At 33.9% G+C, this 18826-nt stretch overlaps 1 protein-coding gene across 1 annotated transcript in view; it reads left to right on the plus strand.

The window, feature by feature from the left end:
• The window catches only part of CCDC57 (coiled-coil domain containing 57), a 32950-nt gene extending 16766 nt beyond the window's left edge, over positions 1-16184 (plus strand). Inside the window, 10 exon segments of the mRNA XM_031949293.1 lie at positions 14491-14622; positions 14624-14768; positions 14771-14864; positions 14866-15102; positions 15104-15194; positions 15196-15239; positions 15241-15693; positions 15695-15826; positions 15864-15912; positions 16005-16184. Of these exon segments, the coding sequence (XP_031805153.1) occupies positions 14491-14622; positions 14624-14768; positions 14771-14864; positions 14866-15102; positions 15104-15194; positions 15196-15239; positions 15241-15693; positions 15695-15826; positions 15864-15912; positions 16005-16184 (1557 nt within the window).
• The last annotated feature ends 2642 nt before the right edge of the window (positions 16185-18826 follow it).

Below are 18826 nucleotides of genomic sequence, written 5' to 3' on the forward strand. Positions count from 1 at the left end.
GCTAAGCCACCATCCTTTGTATTTTTTCCCTTAATTCCCTTGATATTCTTAATCTTTTGTTCTTTCAGATGAATTGTTATTTTTTTCTATTTCTATAAAATAATGTTTTGGCAATTTGATCAGCATGACACTGAACAAGTAAACCAAGTTAGGCAGAATCATCCTTTTTATTACATTAGCTCAGCCTACCCAAGAACATGTAATATTTTTCCTATTGTTTAGATCAGATTTTATTTGATTATTTTATAATTGTGTTCATATAGTTCTTGGGTTTCTATGGACAGCTACACCCTTAAATATTTTATTCCATCTACAATAATTTTAAATGGAATTTCTCTTTCTATTTCTTGCTGATGGCCTTTATCAGTAATATGCTTGTGGGTTTTGTTGGTAATACACTTCATTCTTTATCAGTCTATATAATTCTTTTCAGGTTTTTCAGAAATCATTTTGTTTACCATTTCTTAGAGTACAATCGTTTTCCATTATAACTATATACCATAACTTGTTCAGCCCCAGTTGATGGGCATCTCCTCAATTTCTAATTGTTAGCCACCACAAAAAGCTTTTTATATACAATTTTGTACAATTTTTTTCATTTTTTTTATAAAAGCCCAATGCAATATAGACATAGTAATGCTATTGCTAGATCAGGGTATTCACAGTTTTATAGCTCTTCAGACCTACTTTTAAATTACTCTCAGGAGTGATTAGACCATTCACAAGTGACATTGGATTACTGAAGAACTAGTCAGCATAATCATAATTTTTATGGGCCCTGCCAAGCTGAAAAGGCTATTAGTAAGAGCCCAGTGATAGACTATATATGCTACCTTGATACTTCATCCAAATGGAACTCAGAGAAGCTACATACCATATAAATTATTGCACAGATATAAGGAGATCTTGGATGGGGTACTGAGGTTTCAAGAATTCAAACAGAAGAAGATAGGTAGTTTATTAGTCATAAATAGACAAACATTCAGCTTCCCAGCTCTCCAGTCTCAGCAAGTACGGGCAATGGTTTGGGTTGATGGCTGAGTTATAAACACTTCTGAAGAAACCAGAACTCCCATTCTCCCTCTGTATATCTGATTACTGTTGCTGGATCAATTGTTAGAGGGGTCTTAGATATCATCAGCAGCAGCCAGCTATTAGATTGACAAACCTATCCCCTAACTGTAATTCCAAACCCATCTCTTTTATCTAGCTCAAGGGCATTGTGATTAGGAAAGTTTCCTAATCTGATTATGATCCTTTCATATGTATTAAAATATAATCATTTCATATCTTGCACTTCTTGCTTAGATAATGATAGCTAAATTAGTTATTCTATACATAGGAATCTCCCTGTACAGGGATAAATCAATCGCTAGTCAAGTATATTAGCACCCAGTAATTTTTATACAGACAGCTAGGTGGTTTATTGGACAGAACACAGGACTTGGAAATCTGGTCTCAGACACTTAATGGCTGTGTGATCCTGAGCAAACCACTGTTTGCCTCAGTTTTCTTATCTATAAAATGAGCTGGAGAAGGAAATGACAAACCATTCCAGTATCTTTGCCAAGAAAATTCTAAATAGGATCACAAAGAAAGAATCAAACAGAACTGAAATGACTCAACAAGAACAAATTTCTATAGATCCTTTTTATCAGTTTGTTCACATTCTTTCAACCAGCTTTATGTCTGCAAGGTATTTGCAAGAAGTATGGATAAAATCCTCCCCATTTCACCTGGGCATCATCATATAGTTAATAGTCAAATAGCTGTAATAAAGATATTTCAATCCAAAGCCCTTTGTCCATTCCAGTCCGCAAAATGAATAATTTAGCATCCCAAAGCTATAGCTAACTTGTGGAGACATTACAAAATACTTTATATTGTCAAAGGAAACACAGTGATAATCAGTATCTGCCAAATTCTATGAACTGCTAGTTTGTGGAAATTCACCTTTGATATCAAATTTGCTATATTCCTGTGATGACATTCTCAAATGTTCAGATATGTTTTGTTTATTTGTACTTTTGACTATAGTATTAACTTCTCAAAATTTCTCATTTACAAAATATTTTATCTTGATGAAACTGAGTTTTTGTCATGGTTGTGATAAAAAGCAATCATCATACAAATAAAAGAAGTGAAGATGATAGTATCCATCTAATTCTAAATTTTGAGAAACTGCATAATGCCCAAGAGGAGAACATATGCCATTAGCAAGTTATTGTGGTTATTTAAGAATTAATGTAAAATATTATTTTTTTCTTTCAATTAACTTGCATATTTTTTCAAATAATTACAAAGTTTTTAAGACATAAATACTTATTGTTTCTACTTACCTACTTAATAAATGGAACCATTAGACTTTTCTTTTGGCCTATAGTTGCCAAAACAAAATTATTGAGACACTAAAGGAATTATGAACCAAGAAAATTTAATACCCACGACTAGTGTCTACTGTAGGGTGCTGTAGCTGACACCAGACAGATCTGAGTTCACGTCTAGCACCAAACACTTATTATCTCTAAAATGTCCCTGGGCAAGTTACTTAATTTTCATTTACCTTGATTTCCTTATCTGTAAAATTGGAATAATAACAGCACCTACTCTTTAGGGTTTCTGTAAGGCTTAGATGGACTCACAACTCAATAACTGGTACGCAGTAATATCTATAAGTGCTCTATAAGCTATGTTAACATAGCTGGTTTTGCCAGATTCATCTAAATTAAATAAGATAAAATTTGTAGACCTTATAGCACAGTGCCTGATACATAACAGGTACTATTCCCCCTCCTACTTTATCATTGCTAAGGAAACATATTTTCTCATTAATTGTTCTAGCACAGTGGTCAGGTGTTGGAATCCTTACAGTGTTAACTCATTAGAGTTGATAGAGACAATAATTATCTAATTTAGCATGGTACTTAGCAAATCATCTATCTCATTAATGTATTTAAGTACTCATTGGAGTTCACAAGTATGGGAAATTTACAAAGTTAACTTTGTAACTTTGTGAATTCACACCTCTCTTAATCCCTTCCTCAGAGGAGGAGTCAACTTTGGGAGATCATATATAAAGAAGCTCTTAGAGCTTCAGGTTAGTTAGTTCGGAAGATTGACAGAGAGGGGAGCACTCTGGAAGGAAGCCCACAAACCTACTCTGGGAGGTGGAGTCAGATTCATTCCAACTTTCACCTTGGTGCTGGCTTGAGTTGAAAGACAAACCTTTGGATTTGGAGACATTAAGAGGGAGTTCTTGGAACCAAGCAGAGAGATAGGCCTCTAAGAAAACTAACTGGGCTATTTTGCAGAAAGTAATAAAAAATATGGACTTTTAACACCCGGGTGCATTTGGGGTGATTATTGATCTGAACTGATACTAAGGCTGCCTCCAGAAAACCTCCCCAAGAAAACTGCTCCAAGAGAACCATCTTATATTATACAAAAGAAGAGAACATCACAGTCAGGGCCCTGAAATCTAGATTAGTTGATTCCAAACATCTCCTAGGGGGGCTTATGTTGATTTCATAAAACCTCTTATTAAAATGATGATTATGGTGATGTGGTGATGATGATGATGGTGGTGATTATGGTGATGTGGATGATATGGTGATGATTATGGTGATGATATGATGATGATGATGTGATGATGATTTATGCACACATTTTATGATTTATACACATATTTTTATGCTAATGAGGTATTTTGTCAACTTGAATATTTCACTATTACCATAATTTCGTGAAGATATCTATTTTTCAAATATAGATAAGGAGTTGTCTATTACTTCTAATCATATCTAATTCCTGTCAATGTGTTTTCTAAAAATCAACATATCATTAAAGATGTATATTCTGTGCTAGAGGTCTTTCATTGTGTTTTAATATTTGGGAAAGTAGGGTACTGTTATAGCTTCATCATTGCTATGTGATCATTCTATCATCTTCTCTTGAGTTATGGAATCTGAGCTGAAAGGGCCATTAGAGGCCATTTAGTCAAAATCATTCATTTTTCAAATGATGAAATTGAAGAACAAACTTCCCCTAAGGTCATTTGACTCCTTATCTACCACCTTTTCTGCATTCTTATAAAAATGACTACCATTACCCTAGTATTTCAGGGATTGATAGCCTAATAATGTCTGCTATGAGTATCAGAATAGTCTCTACTTGAATAAAAAATCTTAACAAATATAAAAGTAAAAACTCCTAAAAAATCAGATTCGATGTTTGGGGAAATGAAATCCATTAGCAAAACTTTCAAACATATCATCAATGACTTCTAACTTTGGAAAAATGACTTCTTACAAGCAGAAGCATGTCATGTTATCATGATAGACTTCACAAGATATGAATAATAACCTAATGAGTAGTCAGAAAACTTCTATGGTTGATGATATTTTGGGAGAAGTGTGTTTCAATCTATGCATTTTTTGCCAAGATCCTTTCAGAGGAATTAGAGGACTTTGAATATACACTTCTAAAATGATATTTTTAAACCTAGCATTGGAGAAATTTAGAATAACTCCATTTTCAAGGGGAGTTTCTATCAGATGATTTTAATAACAAACTGATAAAAATATTACATGTAGAAGTGAGATTTTAAAAATTTATTGGAGTCAATATATTTCTTCTCCTTTTTCTCCTCTCAGGGAAGTCAATATACTACTACTGTTGTTGTTGTTGCTGCTGCTGCTGCTACCATGACCAACAAAAATAAAAATAATAGCCTCTGCTTGTATAGTATTTTAAGATTTGCAGAGGATCTTATAAATATTTCTTCATATAATCCTTACAACAATCCTAGGAAATATGTTCTTTTATTTCCCTTTATTTTACATTTAAAGAAACTAAGGAAAATCAATAATAAGTAACAGTTCATATGAAGTGCAAAGTACCTTGAAAGAAATAAAAATTATATGGTCTGAATTCATTGTCAAATCCTTCAATATAGTAATAGTTTTGGTGAGAAACACTAACCTGCAGATCAACTTATAGATAGATAAAGCAATAGAGAAATAAATCAATATAGAAATAGATAGATAATAGTCAATTGTGGAAGAATGCAGGACAACTTGACTACTTACAAAATACTGCAGAGGCTTGAGGTGGTTTTGTGAAGATAATCTATGACAACCATGTAATGGCAATGGGAGAATTAATTGTACTCTCTTATGAACAAACAGGGAATGAAGTCATGCAGAATAGAACTTCTAATATTGTAAATACAAGAATGAGCACCAGACTAGATGAAGGCTTAATGTTATTTGCTTTTATATCAAAAACATTCATTCTCTATAAGTGTCTTGTAACAGAGTAAAAACAATTAAGTAAAATTAATAAAATTACCTCATCTTAAAATATGTTCCACATCCAACATCTGTAGCACCACCTATTTTTATAATTTCTGTTAAATGAACAGAAACCTATTTTCCCACATAACTGAAAGAAAATAATAGGATACAAAAATGAATTCTGTATAATAAATATGTAGTCAAACAAATTTCCTTTTTACCAGTATAAAGTAATATATACATATCTCTGTGTGATTCTGTATCATAAGAATTTCCCCGTGTCTCAGGCAATGACAGTTTGTTTCATCATTGGTCCTCTGAAATCATGGATGGTTAATGCAGAGAATGTTGCAGCTTTCAAAGTTGTTTGTGAGAGAAAGTTCCAGAGGTGGAGCCAAGATGGCAGAGTAAAGTCAGGATGCTGGCTGAAATCTCCCAGTTTCCCTTGAAAACCACATGAAACCAGGCCTCTCAACAGAGTCTAATGGAATGAAATCATTCTCCATCTCAGGATAGACTGGAAAAACTTCAAGAAAGGTCAGTCTCACTGGAGTGAAAAGGGTGTTCAGCTCTGCTCAAATAGACTCTGGGAAAGCCAGTGAGAGGGTCTTAATCACAGCAACTCGGCAACTAAGACCCTCAGTCCTGGCTCAGGAGAGAAGTACAGCAGTGGGGCAGCTTCTATTCCCAGCCCCCCTGGGAAACCAGGCAATTTCCTGAACAGAGCAGACAAATCTATTTTCTACAAATACAAGGGGGAAATGTGCTTAAAGCCAAGGCTCAGAGCTGTTCCCCCTTTACACCAGGAGAAGAGTTCAACCATAAAAGTAAAAAGGAGAGAATACCAAAAGGAAAGAAAATGAGGAAGAAACAGAAAAGAACCTTGCTACTTGGAACCTTGGAATGCTACTATGGTGACAGGGCAGATCAAAACATAAACTCTAATAAGAACAGAATGTCCACAGAAGAAATCTGATTATGAATTATTGTCAAGCCCAAAGAGCCTTCTTGGAAGAATTAATAAAAGACTTTAAAAGGCAAATAAGAGAGTTAGAAGAAAAAAATGAGGAAGGAAATTAGAGGTATGCATGAGAGAGTCAACAGCTTGGAAAAGGAAAGAAAAAAATTGTCTAAAGAAAAAAACTTTTGAAGCAGTAGAATTAAACAAATAGAAAGAGATACAAAAGATAATGGAAGAAAATCACACATTAAAAACTAGAACAGTGCAAATGGAAGCTAATGACTTTGTGAGACAGAGCAAAAATGAATCAAACAACCTAAAAAGAATGAAAAAAGGGAAGAAAATGTGAAACACTTCATTGGAAAAACAGCCAATCTGGAAAACAGACCCAGAAGAAACAATTTAAAAATTATTGGCCTACCTGAAATTCATTATCAAAAAAGGAGTCTAGATGGCATTCTTCAAGATTTCAATAAGATAAACTTTCCCAATCTTCTATAAACATAGGGGGGGAAATACTGATTGAAAGAATCCATTGATCACCTTCATAAAGAAATTCCCCAATGAAAACTCCAAGGAACATTGTGCAAACTTATAATCTCAAGGAAAAAAAAGACTGCAAGCTTCCAGACAAAAACAATTCAAATACTAAGGAGCAACAGTTAGGATTACCCAGGACCTAGAAACTTTTACAATAAAGGATTAGAGGACCTAGAATACCATATTCACAAAGGCAAAAGACTTGGGGTTACAACCACCAAGCAAGATTCAGAATTCTCTGTTGGTGAAACGATGAGTTTCAATAAAGTAAGAGACTTTCAATCATGTCTATTGAAAACATAGAACTAAAAAGAAAATATAATCTACAAACACAATGCTCAAGAGAAGCATAGAAAGGTAAACAGAAGAAAAATATATATTATTTAAAGGTTAAGCTATTTATATTCCCTAGATGAGAAAATAACTATCTGTAACTCTTGAAAACTGCATCAGTCACTGGGACACATAGGTTGTCTGTTAACAGGGTGATTGTGAATGAATTCTGATGTGATGGACATCAAAGAAAAAAAAACATTAAGGAATAGAAAAAGGTGTGTATTGGAAAAAGAGGAAAGGATAGATATAATGGGACAATTATGTCAAATGAAAAAGTGGAAAAGACCTATTACAATGGAGGGAAAGAAGGAAAGGGGATGAGCATTGTCTGAAGTTTGATATCAGTTTTGGCTCTAAGAGGGAATAACTTAATCATTGAGTTGGGCATAGAAATTTATGTAAAACTATAAAGAAGCAGGAGGAGAAAAAGGAAAAGAGGAAGGAGGGACAGGATAGAAAGGAAATCAGAAATACTAAAGGAAAAGGGAAGAAAAGAGAGAAAGCTGTGACAGAAGATAAGGTAGTAGTTGTAGGGGGTAAAAAAAACACAACTAAGAGAAGGGAAAGGGGTTGTAGGAGATAAGGTAGTAAGTGGGGAGGATAAAAAAAAGCAGGACTAAGCACAAGGTGGAAAGAGAAAAATATCTATACAAAAGAGAAAAGAGGATATAGGGAAATTCAAAGCTGGTAATCATACCTTTATAAGAATGGGATGAACTCTCCCATTAAAAGGAAGCAAAAAGCAGAGTGTATTAAAAACAAAACCCTACAATATGCTGTTTACAATAAAGTAAGAGACCTTCAATCATTTTAATTAAAATGAATAGAACAAAACAGAAAATATGATCTACAAACACAGGACTCAAGAGAAGCATAGAAAGGTAAACAGGAGAAAAATATATATTATTTAAAGTTTAAACTATTTATATCCCTAGATGGGAAAACACTATCTATAACTTATAATATCTGGGCTAGCTCTCTGGAGGGCCTCAGGATCAGTCAAAGTCAGGATCAGTCAAAATCCTTGGTATTTAGGAGGAGTAGTGAAGGAGGCAGGCAAGCAAAGATGAATCCTGGACTCTGGAGTGTGGAGCATGATGCCCTCTCTCCTCAGCATGCTGTGGCAGAGAAGCTCTGACTTTTTTCCTCCGCCCTCCAATCCTTGCCTATGATTACCTCATCACAACACATTTAGCAAGCACCAAATGTGAGGAGAGCCATCACATCACCATGTTTATAGAACCATTATCACATGTCGAGTAGGTAATTAGCCTTAAGTGCTCTGCTGTTTTAGACACTTTTCAGAGTTCCAGCCCTCTACAGTAACTCTTGAGAAATGCATTGGTTCAATATTAGAAAAAAATATTACCAAAATCAACCATATAAATAACAAACCAAAAAAAGCAAATGATAATCTGAATAGAAACAATAAAAGCTTTTCACAAAATACAGCACCCATTTCTGTTAAAAATACTAGGGAACACAGGGATAAAGGGAGCTTTACTTAAAATAATAATCAGTTATCTATCTAAAACCTATAGCAAGCATTATTAGTAATGGAGAGAAGTTAAACACATTCCCAGTAATATCAGGAGTGAAACAAGGATGCCCATTATCACCACTATTATTCTACATTTTACTAGAAATGTTAGCTTTAGCAAGAAGAAAAGAAAAAGAATTTAAAGGAATTAGAATAGGCAATGTGAAAATAAAACTCTTTGCAGATGATATGATGATATACTTAGAAAATCCTAGAAAATCATCCAAAAACCTACTGGAAACAATTCATAGCTTTACCCAAGTTGTAGGATAAAATCCATGGAAATTATTAGTATTTCTATACTGACAAAGCCTATTAGCAAGTGATAGAAAGATAAATTCCATTTAAAATTACGGTAGACAAAATAAAATATTTGGGGGTCTAGCTGCCCAGACAAACCCCAAAACTATATGAACACAATTATAAAACAGTTCTCAGACAAATAAAGTAACATCTAAACAATTGGAAAAATATCAATTGCTCATGACTGGACTAAGCTAATATAATAAAAGTGACAATTCTGCCTCAATTGGTTTACTTGTTCAGTGCCACACTAATCAAACTACCAGAATATTATTTTTTAGAACAGAAAAAGATATCAAAATTCATCTGGAAGAACAAAAGATCAAGAATATCAAGGGAATTAGTGAAACAAAATACAGAGGAGAGTGGCTTAGCAGTAACAACCTAAAATTATATTATAAATCAGCATTCATCAAAATCGTGTAGTGTAGGCTAAGAAATAGAATGATAGATCATTGGAATAGATTAAATACACACAACACAATAATCAGGGCCTATAGCAATCTACTATTTGCTAAACTCTCAAATTCAAGCTTATGGAAGAAGAACCCACTATTTGACAAAAATTGTTGGGAAAACCAAAAAATAATATGTCAAAAACTTGGCATAGACGTAGCTACATCTCACAGCCCACACTAAAATAAGATCATAATGGATACATGATTTGGACATAAAGGATGATATCATAAACAAATGAGGAGAGCAAGGGATAATTTCCCTATTAGATCTTTAGAGAAAGGAGGAATTTATGACCACAGAACAACTAGAGAACATTAAAAAAAATAAAATGGACAATTTTGATTACATCAAATTAAAAAAATTAACAGAAATAAGATTAAAAGGGAAGTACAAAGCTGGGGAAAAAATCTTTACAGCCAGTATTTTTTTAAATAAAGCTTTTTATTTTCAAAACATATGCATGGATAATTTGACAACATTGACCCTTGCATAGCGTTGTGTTTCAGATTTTTTCTCTTTTTCCCCAACCACCTCCCCTAAATGGCAGGCAATCCAGTATATGTTAAACATGTTAAAATATATGTTAAATGAATATATATAAACATATTCATGCAATTCTCTTACTGCACAAGAAAAATCAGATTAAAAAAAGAAAGTGAATGAATAAGAAAACAAAATACAAGCAAACAACAACAAAAAGAGTGAGAATGTTATGTTGTGATCCACATTCAGTTCCTACAGTCCTCACTCTGGGTGTAGATGGATTTCTTCATCACAAGATCATTGGAACTGGCCTGAATCGTCTCGTTGTTGGAAAGAGCCACGTCCATCAGAATTGATTGTTGTATAGTCTTGTTGTTACCATGTACAATAATCTCCAGGTCCTGCTCATTTCACTTAGCATCAGATCATGCAAGTCTACAGGCCTCTCAGCATTCCATAACATTGATATATCCTAATTTATTCAGCCATTTTCCAATTGTTGGGCACCCACTCAGTTTCCAGTTTCTAGCCACTACAAAAAGGGCTGCCACAAACATTTTTGCTTTCCTTCCTTTAAGATCTCTTTGGGATATAGGCCCAATAGAAACGATGTTGGGCCAAAGTGTATATGCAGTTTGATAACTTTTTGAGCATAGTTCCAAGCTGCTCTCCAAAATGGCTTCCCTTCCAATCTTGTCTGCATTAGTTTTGTTTGTATGAAACCTTTTTAACTTAATATAATCAAATTATTTATCTGGTGTACAATTATGAGTTCCAGTTCTTCTTTAGGACACAAATTCCTTCCTTCTCCACATATCTGAGAGAGAAACTATCCTGTGTTTTTCTAATTTGCTTATAATATCACTCGTTATGTGTAAATCGTGAACCCATTTAGATGGGAGAGTTTACAGTTGCACCAACAATGTATGTGTCCCAATTTTCCCACATCCCCTCCAACATTTGTTCTTGTCTTTAATGTCATCTTAGCCAATCTGCAAGGTGTTTGATTATCTCAGAGTAGTCTTAATTTACATTTCTGTGATCAATAGTGATTTAGAGCATCTTCTTATATGATTAGAAATAATTTTAATTTCTTCATCTGAAAATTGTGTTCATATCTTTGACCATTTATCAATTGGAGAAAAGCTTGAATTATTATAAATTTGAGTCAATTCTCTATTTTAGAAAGGAGGCCTTTATCAGAACTCTTAAATATAAAAATGATTTCCCAATTTATTACTTTTCTTCTAATATTATCTTTTGCTTTTGTACAAAAACTTTTTAACTTAATATAATCAAAATTATTTATCTGGTGTTCAATTATGAGTTCCAGTTCTTCTTTGGACATAAATTCCTTCCTTCTCCACAGATCTGAGAGATAAACTATCCTATGTTCTTCTAATTTGCTTATATCACTCTATATATGCAAATCATGAACCCATTTAGATCTTATCTTTGTATGTGGTGTTAGCTGAAAGTAGAGCCCTAATTCCTTCCATACTAGTTTCAAATTTTCCCAGTAAATTTGTCAAATAGTGAGTTCTTTTCCCAAAAGCTGAGGTGTTTGGATTCGTCAAATACTAGATTGCAGTAGTTATTGACTATTTTGTCCTGTCATCCTAACCCATTCCACTGTTCGACTACTCTACTTCTTAGCCAGTAACAAATGGTTTTGATGACCTCTGCTTTATAATATAGTTTTAGGTCTGGCATAGCTAGGCCATTTTCATTAGCTTTTTTTCCCCATTAATTCCCTTAAAATTCTTGACCTTTTGTTCTTCCATATGAATTTTGTTAGTGCTTTTTCTAGATATGTAAAATAGTTTCTTGGGAATTTGATTGGTATGGCACTAAATAAGCAGATTAATTTAGATAGTATTGTCATTTTTATTATATTTGCTCAGCCTACTCATAAGCAGTTGATATTTTTCCAGCTGATTAGATCTGACTTTAAGTGGGAAGTGTTTTGTAGTTGTGTTCATATAGTTCCTAACTTTTCCTTGACAGACAGATTCCCAAGTTATTTTGAATGGAATTTCTTTTTTGTGTATCTTACAGGCAGAATTTCTGATAAAGGTCTCACTTCTAAAATATGTAAAGAATTGTGTCAAATTGATAAATTGTTAAAGGATATGAACAATTTTCAGATGACAAAATTAAAACCACATATGGTCATATGAAAAAATGCTATAAATCATTATTGATTAGAGAAATGTAAATTAAAATACCTCTAAATACCAAGTCAGGCCTTTCAGATTGACTAAGTTGACAGGAAAAGATAATGAAAAATGTTGGAGGGTATGTGGGAAATCTGGGACTCAAATGCATTTTTGGTGGAGTTGTGAAATGATCCAACCATTCTGGAAAGCAACCTTAAACTATGTCCAAAGAGTTATAAAACTGTATGTACCCTTTGACCCAGAAGTGCCATTACTGGGTCTGTATCCCAAAGGTATCATAAAGAAAGGAAAAGGACCCACATATGCACAAATGTTTATAGCATTTTTTTTTTGTGACAGCAAAGAATTGGAAAATTGTAGATGCCCATCAATAGGGGAATGGCTGAATAAGTTATGGTATGTAAACTAATGGAATATTATTGTAATATAAAAAACATAGTTGCCTTTAGAAAGGTCTGAGAATATTTATATGAACTGATGCTGAGTGAAGCAAGCAGAATCAGGAATATATTGTACACAATAAAGAAAGAATGTGTGATGAAAAACTTCATTGTTCTCAGTAGTTCAATGATTCAAAGCAGTCCCAAAAGACTTTGGATAACAAATGCCTTCTGCATCCAGAAAAAGATCTAAGGAGACTGAATATAAATCAACACATGCTATGTTCTATTATTTTTCTTTATTTTTTCTCTCTGATAGTTTTTCTGATTTGCTCTGAGTTTTATCTCCTAACATGATTCAAAAAGCACAAAGCATGTTTAAAATAAATAAACAAAAACAAACAAATAAGTGAAAACAAAGCTGTTTGTCCTTTTAATTATTTTTTACTGTATAAATGATACTCCTGTTTCTCCTCATTTCATTCTTCATCAGTTTATGTTTCCTATTATGATCATTTTCATAATATTGATGATATGGTGTAAATTGTTCTTTTGATTTTGCTTACCTCACCCTGCATCAGTTCATTTAAGTTTTTTGTCATGTTCCTTTTAATTTATATTTTTTTTTAAAAATCATATATTTCCAAAATTAAATTACATTCATAAAACAAAGGTATTCAGCTATTCATTACCTGATAGATAGGTCAAAAGAATCTGCAATAAACATTTCTGCATATAAAGTATCATGTCTTGTTCTTTGGGCTTTTTTTGAGGTATAGATCTGTCATGTATATGATTGGGACAAAATACATACTTTATTGAGTAACTTTTTAGGTATAACTTTTGGTACAATTCTTTGTAAAAACATTTGTATCTGCTCATAGGTACACTATAGTGAATCAATAACTTTATTTTCCCTTTCAAAATTTATCATTTTCCTTTATAAGTCTCTCTGATAACCTGCAATAAGCAACTAAGTGAGCATTGGGAGTTCAAAAACTTCTGCTTTTGTTTTAACAAGAGGCAAATGAAGGGGAACTTTTATGGGTAAATAGTAAACCAGAAAATCATGGGTGCAAATTTCATACAATTTAAATGGTGACTAAGTTTTTGATATAAAGGAAGCTTCCTGAAGAAGGGAGAAGACAACAAACACTTATTAAGCTTATATAATAAAGACTTATATAATGTGACAGGCATTGTGTAAAGCATTTACAAAAATTATCTCATTTGATCTTCATATCAAATTTTGGAGGTTGGTGGTATTATTATCTCCAATTTACAGCTAAAGCAAATGAAGCAAACAAGTAACTTTCACATATACAAATAGTATTTGAAGACTGAATTGAACTCAGGATTTCCTGATTCCAACCCCAATACTTTATCCATTGTGCCATCTAGTGGGACTTATGCTCTGCCAAGTGTCCTCTATTTTTTCAAGTCCCTGGCTGAGATGCAACTAATTTTTGTTCTTTTTCCAGAGACTGAGAAAATCAATAAAGAACTTCAATTGTTTCTTCCACCCTCTGCCTTTCTTCAACTGTAAATAGTTGGCATTTGTTCCAAAGTTGCTCTGTTTAGTCTGTTTCTAAATCCTGATTTAATTTGCGTCTAGGAAGTTGTTCTACTCTTGACATAAAATTTTAATCCATAAAAACTCCTTTATGACGGATGCCTATATAATAACTTAAAACATGGAGGCATGCTAGGAATCAAATGACTAGGTGGAAATACACAGAAATCAACTAGATTTGAGATGTAAATATTAATCAAATATATTCAGATTGGGCTTGGTCCCTAAGCCTGTCTGAAACAAGGATTGGTCACAGAACTCAAATTTTGCTCACAACTCTAAATTGCTAAAACAGAAAGAATTTGATGGATTGTTGGTTTGTAAACAAAAAAGAATGGAAAACACTTTCGACCCTTTAAGCACCACTGCACTAAACAATCCTATTGTATGCCCAGTGGCAGCTCCAGGAAGTAAAAAGAGAGCTGCAGTTGATTCAAAAAGGACTTCAACTATTATTTGCAGGTTCTAGAGGAAAGGGACTGTGAGATTGAGCATTATGCTGCCTTTGCCCAAACCATAATCTTGGAGGAAGGCAGAAAGGCAGAAATAAGTGAGATCAAGTTAAGAAGTGCCCAAAATAAAGCAAGCTATTGCCTAGAAAGCCAGGAAGTGAGAGGAACTGTAGCATTTCTATCAGCACCACCTGCAGAAACATTGCTTAGAGGTGGAACAGATACATGGCAACAAGAACTGTGAAATAGACCACCATCAAGAACAATATATTTGAAGTCACAGTTTGAAAGAAAATTCCAGGAATTGGAAGGTGAACTTGCTTTACAGAAACAAAAACTTTTATCAAAATTTGAGCCTTAACTGAAAAAAAGAGCATGAATTTTGACTTCAGATTGATGTTATGAATAACATAATCTTGACCCACAAGCTCATGGTAATGTTATTGGCCAAAGAACCTGAGACTTTAAAAGTGGCTGGTATTAAAACAGCAGAATTCCTTCTGTTAGCAGACTCATCTAATGTGGAACTGGATAAAGAGGTAAAACACAAAGACTTGGAAATTAAGTATCTGACAGTTGTTAAAAATGTCTAGTTAAAAGACAGAGAATAAACTACAGGCTGTATAGCTAATTAGGAAAAAAAAGAAAAAAATATTTTAGAGAAAACATGAGGAGCTAAATAGTTTTGCCAGATGAAAAAGATGCAGTGCTAACTGTAATGAAAGGGCGCAATGAAGAACCTGCAGTAGTCAGAGGTTTTTGAACACCAAGCCAATCATGATACTCTTGAGATGGAACTGAGAAGGGCTGAGTGGAGACAAGTTGATGCTTTAAAAGAGAAGAATATTGTTATTGCCAAGCATCAAGAGGATATAGCAGCAATGAAATCTGCTTGGGATGCTCAAATTGCACAAATAGTCAAGGAAACTATTTCCAGAAGCTTTCAGATCCATACACTACAAGAAGATGAGGGGAACCTCACACCACAGCTGGCCAGTTTTCAACAGGACATTAAAGTACAACAGGAATTGTCTCTAGTGTTGAAACGGGAACAGTTCCTAGAATGTGATAATGCTCAGGTGGTGTTGGACTGGAAATATTATTGTGAAAATGCTGAAACAGAGCAGTGTGAAAAAAAAAGTAGATTTCATATAGGGCTTAAAACAATCAGAAACTAGGTTGCTGCCCAGGTTTGAGACAGAGAAGAAGTTATGTGACATGAAAACAGTTCTGAAGGCTATAATCTTTGAAAGAGATCATGCAATTCAAATTCTCAGTTTGCATGGTTTGCTTCCTGAAAAGGAGAATAAAGATAATCCTAATAGGTAACTGAATAAATGGAAGTAAAGGTTTTCTATTCAGTGAGATTCAGAAGCTGCACAAACAAAATACAAACTTATTTATTGCCGTAGTACATATGACTAACTAAATAGAGGCCCTAAATGATCAAGAACCCCATTTTAACAATACTGGAAAGGATACTTCAAATGTTATGATCTAAAGGCTAAATCTGCCACATTAATTTCTGGTTCCTCACTAGCTGATATACTTTTTACTGGGATGACTTTGAAGAAGCTACAAGTCAAAAGTAGTCTCTTGGATTCCATGGTAACAGAACTCAAGGAGTGCAGTAGAAACCAATGGACATGGATGAGTTGTAGGGTCAGCTTTCCACACAGATAATCAAGTACATTTAGAAATTTCAGGGCTACAGGAACAGGTAACCCACTTAAAGATTCATTTCAGTGCTGCAGAGAAAGTGGGAGGGCAGACTTTTAACAAGAATCAATATCAAATCCCTAAGTCTTTGATGCTTGGAAAAGAAAGTGTGATGACCAAAAATCCTCAATAAGGAACCACAGATTGAAACAATCAGTTGGACCAAATAAGGGTTAGGGATCAGGCCCAGGCTCTAGTAGCTTTCTTCATATAAATACTGCAGAAGAAATTGAAGGAAGCAGGAAGAAAAATCTCTAGCATAAACTGACAAAAACAACAGCTTATTGAAATGGGAAATAGACTTTGTGCCGAATTGGGTAAAACAAGGGGGTATTCCATGAAATTCTTACAGCATACATTTCAAAGTGCTTCTGGAACCTTATATGCAAAACCACTAATGAGATATTGGGCACCATGTCTTAGTTTTGGAGCATCCTCAGGATAATCCTGCAACCCAGGAGGTACAGAATGTCCAGCAAAATTATTTCTATAGATTCTCTTGAAAGTGCTTCTGTAGTCAGAAATGATGCTCTGAGCAACTTTCAGAAAGAACTGTGATTATCTCCTGCTCAAATCCAGTTTAACACTCCAATGAGGATTAATAAATTGGCTCAAGAGAAAGAAAACAGATCTCCATTGTCAAGTCAAGCTCAAGAAATACAAGAGGAAAATAGAAACCCAATGAGCAAAGATTGCTAACTCACGCTGGTAATTCCCCCCAGGATATGTGCAGATACTGAATTTGGGATCTAGTCCTCTGGCTTCACTTCATAAGATGACTCCATTCCAATGTAGTTCTCAGAACCCAGGATAGCTGACAATGTCCAAGAACTGAACCAGAATATGTAGTGACTCCCAGAATTTTTCCATATAAGGGATAAAGTTGGAGATCTAGTCAAGACCAAAATCCATCAAGCTCTCTAAACTCCATTTTGCAAAACTGAAAATTAGTTAGAAACCACAAAAAGTCAGTAACTATTATGTGAAAAACTAACCTAATTATGACAATGCCCAGGGTCTTCTCCCATCAATGATAGGATCAAGAATATCGAGAGTGTTCATATTGTAATTTGTGGGCAACTCTCTGATTGTTATGTGATTGTTATGGAGAAGCAAGGCAGGAAAATAGGTTCCTAGAGACCTATATGAATACAATTACAAAACACTTCCCACTCAAATAAAATTAGATCTAAAAATTGGAAGAATATTAAGTACTCATGGGTAGGCTGAGCTAATATAATAAAAATGAAAATTCTAACTAAATTAATGTATTTATACAATGTTATACCAATCAGACTACCAAGAAAATACTTTACAGAGCTAGAAAAAATAATAAGTTCATCTATAAGAAAAAAAAAGCCAAAAATTTCAAAGGAATTAATGGAAAAAAATGTGAGTGAAGGTAGCCTAGCTGTACCAGACCTAAAACCATATTAGCAAGCAGCAGTCATGAAAATCACTTGGTACTGACTAAGAAATAGAATAGTTGATTGGTGGAATAGGTTAGGTTCACAAGGCACAATAGTCAATAACTATAATCTAGTCATCTAGACTCCGGCTTTTGGATAAGAAGTCACCATTTTGCTAAAATTGCTGGGAAAATTGGAAAACAGTGTGGCAGAAAATAGGCATTGACCTACATCTCACACCCTATACCAAAATAAAGTCAAAATGTGTATATGATTTGAGCACAAAGTATAATACTATAAGGAAATTAGAAGAACAAGCCTATCCGTTAGATCTATGGAGAAGAAAGGAATTTATGGCCATAGAAGAATTAGAGAACATTATGAAATGCAAAATGGATAATGATGATTACATTAAATTAAAAAAGTTTTTGTACAAACAAAACTGAAGCAGACAAGATCAGAAGGGAAGCAGAAAAATGTGAGAAAAAATATTACATCTGAGGGTTCTGATAAAGGCCTCATTTCTAAAATACAAAGAGAATTGACTCAGATTTATAAGATTACAAGTAATTCTCCAATTGATAAATGGTCAAAGGATATGAAGAGACAATTTTCAGATGATTACATTAAAACCATTTCTAGTCATATGAAAAAATGCTCTGAATCATTATTGATTAGAGAAATGTAAATTAAGACAACTCTGAAGTTGTCTTAGGTTGGTTAAGATGATAGGAAAGATAATGATAAATGTTGGAAGGGATATGGGAAAACTGGTACACTAATACATTGTTGGTGGAGTTGTGAAATGATCCAACCAATACTATGTCCAAAGGGCTATAAAACTGTGGATACCCTTTGATACAGCAGTGTCTCTACTGGGCCTGTAAAGAGATTATAAAAAAGGGAAAAGGATCCACATGTACAAAAATGTTTGTGGCAGACCTTTTTGTAGCGGCAAGAAACTGGAAACTGAGGGAATGCCTATCAGTTGGAGAATGGCTGAATAATTAATAGTATATGAATGTTATGAAATATTACTGTTCTATAAGAAATGACCAGCAGGATGATTTCAGAAAGGTCCAAAGGGACTTATATGAACTAATGTTAAGTGAGGTGAGTAAAACCAGGAATACAGTGTAAACATCAACAAGAAGATTATGCAATGATCAATTATGATGGACTTGGCTCTTTTCAGCA

Source organism: Sarcophilus harrisii, chromosome 2 (genome assembly GCF_902635505.1).
Source record: "Sarcophilus harrisii chromosome 2, mSarHar1.11, whole genome shotgun sequence".
NCBI classification, from domain to species: Eukaryota; Metazoa; Chordata; class Mammalia; order Dasyuromorphia; family Dasyuridae; genus Sarcophilus; species Sarcophilus harrisii.